Source organism: Pecten maximus, chromosome 15, assembly GCF_902652985.1.
Source record: "Pecten maximus chromosome 15, xPecMax1.1, whole genome shotgun sequence".
Taxonomy (NCBI): Eukaryota; Metazoa; Mollusca; class Bivalvia; order Pectinida; family Pectinidae; genus Pecten; species Pecten maximus.
In genome coordinates this window covers 1087353-1095961 of record NC_047029.1, presented here as the reverse complement: position 1 = coordinate 1095961, position 8609 = coordinate 1087353, and the positions used below count along the sequence as shown (strand labels likewise).

At 36.1% G+C, this 8609-nt stretch overlaps 1 protein-coding gene across 1 annotated transcript; it reads left to right on the top strand.

Moving 5' to 3' along the window:
* Positions 1-462: 462 nt before the first annotated feature.
* On the top strand, positions 463-8329 carry LOC117343759. The gene is made up of 3 exons (XM_033906247.1): positions 463-488; positions 6732-6848; positions 7850-8329. The coding sequence occupies exons 2-3, from the start codon at positions 6737-6739 to the stop codon at positions 8059-8061; spliced, it is 324 nt and encodes a 107-aa protein (XP_033762138.1). The 5' UTR covers positions 463-488; positions 6732-6736; the 3' UTR covers positions 8062-8329.
* The last annotated feature ends 280 nt before the right edge of the window (positions 8330-8609 follow it).

Here is an 8609-nt window from a genome sequence, read left to right as displayed (position 1 = left end):
GCGTTTCTCTCCTGAGCAAAATAATGTTGTTGTTTTTTTTAATCCTCCAAGTGGACTGATTATGTCCAACTAATTTTGACAATTGAGTTATCCCCTCTATCTAAATTACCGCCCCTAGCCGGCACACCTATAAGACACAAATGATGCTGTTTACCATGTGAAAATGTACAAAAAAAACATTGTTGATTTTACGATATACGTAGGTTCGATATTCCCCTATTGACTGAAAATTTATACTCTTTTGCTCCACCGAGGAAATCGACAACAGATAAAAAAAAAAAAGGGGGGGGGGGGGGGGGGGGGCAATACATAATAAAATTGACCTTGTTTCATTTTTCAATTACTCACTGATAAGCGTATAAGGGACGCGCTTTTCTCGTCTGTTAGTTCGGTAAGCGTTTGGGAGACCCTGTTGTGTAATCCGGCCATGTATATAAGGATGAGGACTACATAAGTAGTTAGATAGAACGGCCCTAACACTACACAAGGTAAGTGATACAGTTATGTATTTTTGTATTTGGTATCTAGAGGTTATCCTGAAAGTATATGTCATATTACCCAGTCTTGAAACTTCAGATGATAGAATATTTGGCTGGACCAAGGGAAATTTCTCGGTGAATATTTTGATTTGCAGAGTTTCCGCCATCCTCGCACATTAAAATGCGTTTGGATAAAACATTTCATATCTTAGCGACTTTTTAATATTCAATATAATTGCATTTATCTGCCTCTTCAAGCCTTTACTTTGCATATCAAAATATTTAAGACACCTTATGTCGCTAACCATAGCATCTTTTGTCAATATAAAGGGGAAGCATTCGAAGTAGCTGATGTATTACGACTTGCAGGGGTTTAAAATGTTAAATAAAGTGAATATAATGTTGCTTCAAAATTATCTTTAACTCTAGCTTTACATACGTCTGGAACATACAGAACTCAAACATGTCATTTGTGACTTTCGAAGGGAACAGATAAATATGTCATATAAGACAGTCTTAAACTACAGTGTTACCATCCCGAGAAATGTTATTTTTGCTCTCAACTTAAGGTTAACACATTTAAGAACATAGTTACAACTTATTAGGTAATTTTATTATTGTCACCAACTCTAGGTTAACACACTTTAGAACATAGTTACAACTGTATTAGTTAATTTTATTATTGTCCCCAACTCTAGGTTAACACACTTTAGAACATAGTTACAACTGTATTAGGTTATTTTATTATTGTCCCCAACTCTAGGTTAACACACTTTAGAACATAGTTACAACTGTATTAGGTAATTTTATTATTGTCCCCGACTCTATGTTAACACTTTAGAACATAGTTACAACTTATTAGGTAATTTTATTATTGTCCCCAACTCTAGGTTAACACACTTTAGAACATAGTTACAACTGTATTAGGTAATTTTATTATTGTTCCCAACTCTAGATTAACACTTTAGAACATAGTTACAACTGTATACGGTAATTTTATTATTGTTCCCAACTCTAGATTAACACTTTAGAACATAGTTACAACTGTATTAGGTAATTTTATTATTGTCCCCAACTCTAGGTTAACACTTTAGAACATAGTTACAACTGTATTAGGTAATTTTATTATTGTCCCCAACTCTAGATTAACACTTTAGAACATAGTTACAACTGTATAAGGTAATTTTATTATTGTCCCCAACTCTAGGTTAACACACTTTAGAACATAGTTACAACTGTATACGGTAATTTTATTATTGTCCCCGACTCTAGGTTAACACACTTTAGAACATAGTTACAACTGTATTAGGTAATTTTATTATTGTCCCCAACTCTAGGTTAACACACTTTAGAACATAGTTACAGCTGTATTAGGTAATTTTATTATTGTCCCCAACTCTAGATTAACACTTTAGAACATAGTTACAACTGTATTAGGTAATTTTATTATTGTCCCCAACTCTAGGTTAACACTTTAGAACATAGTTACAACTGTATTAGGTAATTTTATTATTGTCCCCAACTCTAGATTAACACTTTAGAACATAGTTACAACTGTATTAGGTAATTTTATTATTGTCCCCAACTCTAGGTTAACACACTTTAGAACATAGTTACAACTGTATTAGGTAATTTTATTATTGTCCCCAACTCTAGGTTAACACACTTTAGAACATAGTTACAACTGTATTAGGTAATTTTATTATTGTCCCCAACTCTAGATTAACACTTTAGAACATAGTTACAGCTGTATTAGGTAATTTTATTATTGTCCCCAACTCTAGATTAACACTTTAGAACATAGTTACAACTGTATTAGGTAATTTTATTATTGTCCCCAACTCTAGGTTAACACTTTAGAACATAGTTACAACTGTATTAGTTAATTTTATTATTGTCCCCAACTCTAGGTTAACACTTTAGAACATAGTTACAACTTATTAGGTAATTTTATTATTGTCCCCAACTCTAGATTAACACTTTAGAACATAGTTACAACTGTATTAGGTAATTTTATTATTGTCCCCAACTCTAGGTTAACACTTTAGAACATAGTTACAACTGTATTAGGTAATTTTATTATTGTCCCCAACTCTAGGTTAACACATTTTAGAACATAGTTACAACTGTAATAGGTAATTTTATTATTGTCCCCGACTCTAGGTTAACACACTTTAGAACATAGTTACAACTTATTAGGTAATTTTATTATTGTCCCCAACTCTAGGTTAACACTTTAGAACATAGTTACAACTGTATTAGGTTATTTTATTATTGTCCCCGACTCTATGTTAACACTTTAGAACATAGTTACAACTGTATACGGTAATTTTATTATTGTCCCCAACTCTAGGTTAACACTTTAGAACATAGTTACAACTGTATTAGGTAATTTTATTATTGTCCCCGACTCTAGGTTAACACTTTAGAACATAGTTACAACTGTATTAGGTAATTTTATTATTGTCCCCAACTCTAGGTTAACACACTTTAGAACATAGTTACAACTGTATTAGTTAATTTTATTATTGTCCCCAACTCTAGGTTGACACATTTTAGAACATAGTTACAACTTATTAGGTAATTTTATTATTGTCCCCGACTCTAGGTTAACACACTTTAGAACATAGTTACAACTGTATACGGTAATTTTATTATTGTCCCCAACTCTAGATTAACACTTTAGAACATAGTTACAACTGTATTAGGTAATTTTATTATTGTCCCCAACTCTAGGTTAACACACTTTAGAACATAGTTACAACTGTATTAGGTAATTTTATTATTGTCCCCAACTCTAGGTTAACACTTTAGAACATAGTTACAGCTGTATTAGGTAATTTTATTATTGTCCCCAACTCTAGATTAACACTTTAGAACATAGTTACAACTGTATTAGGTAATTTTATTATTGTCCCCAACTCTAGGTTAACACACTTTAGAACATAGTTACAACTGTATTAGGTAATTTTATTATTGTCCCCAACTCTAGGTTAACACACTTTAGAACATAGTTACAACTGTATTAGGTAATTTTATTATTGTCCCCAACTCTAGATTAACACTTTAGAACATAGTTACAGCTGTATTAGGTAATTTTATTATTGTCCCCAACTCTAGATTAACACTTTAGAACATAGTTACAACTGTATTAGGTAATTTTATTATTGTCCCCAACTCTAGGTTAACACACTTTAGAACATAGTTACAACTGTATTAGTTAATTTTATTATTGTCCCCAACTCTAGGTTAACACACTTTAGAACATAGTTACAACTGTATACGGTAATTTTATTATTGTCCCCGACTCTAGGTTAACACACTTTAGAACATAGTTACAACTGTATTAGTTAATTTTATTATTGTCCCCAACTCTAGGTTAACACACTTTAGAACATAGTTACAACTGTATTAGGTAATTTTATTATTGTCCCCGACTCTATGTTAACACTTTAGAACATAGTTACAACTGTATTAGGTAATTTTATTATTGTCCCCGACTCTAGGTTAACACTTTAGAACATAGTTACAACTGTATACGGTAATTTTATTATTGTCCCCAACTCTAGGTTAACACTTTAGAACATAGTTACAACTGTATTAGGTAATTTTATTATTGTCCCCGACTCTAGGTTAACACTTTAGAACATAGTTACAACTGTATTAGGTTATTTTATTATTGTACCATTTCGCAGTTGTATTAAAAGACTCGCTATATATTGTGTGTCGTTTGTACCGTCCGTTACAGGTATATAGTGTGTGTCGTTTGTACCGTCCGTTACAGGTATATATTGTCTGTCGTTTGTACGTCCGTTACAGGTATATATTGTCTGTCGTTTGTACGTCCGTTACAGGTATATATTGTCTGTCGTTTGTACGTCCGTTACAGGTATATAGTGTGTGTCGTTTGTACTGTCCGTTACAGGTATATATTGTCTGTCGTTTGTACCGTCCGTTACAGGTATATATTGTCTGTCGTTTGTACGTCCGTTACAGGTATATATTGTCTGTCGTTTGTACGTCCTTTACAGGTATATAGTGTGTGTCGTTTGTACCGTCCGTTACAGGTATATATTGTCTGTCGTTTGTACCGTCCGTTACAGGTATATATTGTCTGTCGTTTGTACGTCCGTTACAGGTATATATTGTCTGCCGTTTGTACGTCCGTTACAGGTATATATTGTCTGTCGTTTGTACGTCCGTTACAGGTATATAATGTGTGTCGTTTGTACGTCCGTTACAGGTATATATTGTCTATCGTTTGTACGTCCGTTACAGGTATATATTGTCTGTCGTTTGTACGTCCGTTACAGGTATATATTGTCTGTCGTTTGTACGTCCGTTACAGGTATATAGTGTGTGTCGTTTGTACGTCCGTTACAGGTATATATTGTCTGTCGTTTGTACGTCCGTTACAGGTATATATTGTCTGTCGTTTGTACGTCCGTTACAGGTATATAGTGTGTGTCGTTTGTACGTCCGTTACAGGTATATATTGTCTGTCGTTTGTACGTCCGTTACAGGTATATATTGTCTGTCGTTTGTACGTCCGTTACAGGTATATATTGTCTGTCGTTTGTACGTCCGTTACAGGTATATATTGTCTGTCGTTTGTACGTCCGTTACAGGTATATATTGTCTGTCGTTTGTACGTCCGTTACAGGTATATATTGTCTGTCGTTTGTACGTCCGTTACAGGTATATATTGTCTGTCGTTTGTACGTCCGTTACAGGTATATAGTGTCTGTCGTTTGTACGTCCGTTACAGGTATATAGTGTCTGTCGTTTGTACGTCCGTTACAGGTATATAGTGTCTGTCGTTTGTACGTCCGTTACAGGTATATATTTTCTGTCGTTTGTACGTCCGTTACAGGTATATATTGTCTGTCGTTTGTACGTCCGTTACAGGTATATAGTGTGTGTCGTTTGTACGTCCGTTACAGGTATATATTGTCTGTCGTTTGTACGTCCGTTACAGGTATATAGTGTCTTCATATTTTTGCGATTTGCAAAATGTTGTTGCAAGAGTAAAACCAAACACATAGTATTTATACAGGTGAACTGATATCTGATGTCTCACCAATATTTCTGTACTTAACGAAATGTTTAACGTTAAATACGGCGTGTCACCCAAAACAGGGGCATGTCACGTGAATATACTTCACCCAAAACAGGGGCATATCACGTGTATATACTTCACCCAACACAGGGGCATATCACGTGTATATACTTCATCTAACACAGGGGCATATTACGTGTATATACTTCATCCAACACAGGGGCATGTCACGTGTATATAGTTCACCCAACACAGGGGCATATTACGTGTATATACTTCATCCAACACAGGGGCATATCACGTGTATATAGTTCACCCAACACAGGGGCATGTCACGTGTATATACTTCACCCAACACAGGGGCATGTCACGTGTATATAGTTCACCCAACACAGGGGCATATTACGTGTATATACTTCATCCAACACAGGGGCATGTCACGTGTATATAGTTCACCCAACACAGGGGCATGTCACGTGTATATAGTTCACCCAACACAGGGGCATGTCACGTGTATATACTTCACCCAAAACAGGGGCATGTCACGTGTATATAGTTCATCCAACACAGGGGCATGTCACGTGTATATAGTTCACCCAACACAGGGGCATGTCACGTGTATATAGTTCACCCAACACAGGGGCATGTCACGTGTATATACTTCACCCAACACAGGGGCATGTCACGTGTATATACTTCACCCAAAACAGGGGCATGTCACGTGTATATACTTCATCCAACACAGGGGCATGTCACGTGTATATACTTCACCCAACACAGGGGCATGTCACGTGTATATAGTTCATCCAACACAGGGGCATGTCACGTGTATATAGTTCATCCAAAACAGGGGCATATTACGTGTATATACTTCACCCAACACAGGGATATGTCACGTGTATATACTTCATCCAACACAGGGGCATGTCACGTGTATATACTTCACCCAACACAGGGGCATGTCACGTGTATATGCTTCATCCAACACAGGGATATGTCACGTGTATATACTTCACTAACACAGACAGAGGGCCACGTTTATATCGTATATATACTTCACCCATCGCAGGGGCAAGTCACGCCTATATACATCACTAACACAGGCAAATGGCCATGTTTATATGCATGGCCCGTTGGTTAGAATTTGTATTAATTCCACGTTGTCAATTCACATGTTCTGTTTCTTTCCATAGTAAATATGCGTACCATGTTGGTCTCGGTGGCTACTATGGTAGCAATGGTGTTGCTGGCGGAAGCACAGAATCTACCAGTACAGCCGATCAATGGAGTCGCCTTTAAACCATCCAGAGGTAAGTACATTCGTAATCTGAACATGTTTCTCCAGCGGTAGGTAAATCTGTTCTGTAAACAAGTTTATCCAAAGGTAGGTGACTCTGTACTGTAAATATGTCTTTCCCAAGGGTAGGTAACTCTGTACTGTTAACATATTTCTCTCAAGGTAGGTAATTCTGTACTGTGGATATGTTTCTCTAAAGGTAGATAACTCTAAACTGAAAACATGTTTTCCAAAGGTAGCTTATTCGGTACTGTAAACATGGTTTCCCCAAGGTAGGTAACACTGTACTGTAAACATGGTTTCTCCAAAGGTTGGTAACTCTGAACTGTAAACATGTTTTTCCCAGGGTAGGTAACTCTGTACCGAATACATGTTTCTCAAACGGTAGGTAACTCTGAACTGTAAACATAGTTTCCCCAAGGTAGTTAAATCTGTACTGTGAATATGTTTCTCCGAAGGTAGGTAACTCTGTACTATGAACATAATTCTCCAAAGGTAGGTAACTATTTACTGTAAGAGTGGTCAAATTCTTATAATAAAAGAAACTATGGAGATGATAATTAAATACTTACAATGTATAAGTTTTGTATGATACGTACCAACTTATAACGGCCACGTTTCAGAAAAGGTCGAAGCGCACGGTATCAAACATTACAATTTTGACGACACGTTGCGACATTAACAACTTTTTCATCAAATCGGTCCTTCTATTGAGGGGTCTGTGAATTCTGTCTCAATGTGATTTAGAAGTATATTTGGTAGTTTTTAAGAAATAATAGGTTCAAATTAGATAAGGTGGAAAAGAGTCGATTTGGCAATAACTTCATTTTTTATCATAAAAAAGTTATGATAACAATTTGGTGCGTAGTGAAATACAGTTGCTTACAAGAGCTGGGGGAAATATGTGGATAACCTGAAAATTTGAAAGAAAAAAAAAAAGTTACCACAGATTTATGGACTGGAATAGCCATTTCTCGATAACATGTATTTGTACTTTGTAATGTATTTCTTCAGATTTTTGGCCCGGTCCTGGTGCCCTTCCTCCCCGAATGCCTCCATCGATGATGAACTTTAGGCCAGGAATGAGAATGCCGCCTTTCATGATGCCCCGGAAACCACAGAAAGGATTTTTTGGAGGAAACAGTCTTTTCCCAATGATGTTTGCTTCAAATGTTATTGACGAAGATATGCTACCCTTTATGCTCATGTCTGGTATGGGCATGTAACACCAGTTAAACTACCGCCAAAGATTATCTGTTCTCTTAGCTCCGCTTCAAATGGAGAATAACACATTTTATTACCGGAGCGGAAATGTACATCTGACAGGGTGTGAAATGTTACAATCTTTCTGATTGGTAGATGATTCGCCGCAATCAACTCCATATAACATGGACGACGATTGGTCGGGTGGACAAGTGATATGTTGGTCATCGCGTTTTTGTATGAGAAGATCTGGTTGATTGTTGACATGGAATAAAGTGATTTTGTTATAAAGATTTTCCTGTCTCATTTTGAAGAGAGAAAAAAGAAACATTTTAAGCAAAAGATCAAACAAAGTTACATATGTAATAAGCGTAAGAGGGAGATAACTACTATTTACTTGTCTTGGTTCCATCAGCCTAGCGTTAGTTTGGCTAAACCAAGGGAGATAACTACTATTTACTTGTCTTGGTTCAATCAGCCTAGCGTTAGTTTGGCTAAACAAAGGGAGATAACTACTATTTACTTGTCTTGGTTCAATCAGCCTAGCGTTAGTTTGGCTAAACAAAGGGAG

What these genes read in the sequence shown, in the direction of transcription:
- LOC117343759 (XM_033906247.1), top strand. Translation starts at nt 6,737, where the DNA reads ATGCGTACCATGTTGGTCTCGGTGGCTACTATGGTAGCAATGGTGTTG. An exon ending in CGCCTTTAAACCATCCAGAG is followed by an intron (nt 6,849 to 7,849) that starts GTAAGTACATTC and finishes GTATTTCTTCAG; the next exon opens with ATTTTTGGCCCGGTCCTGGT.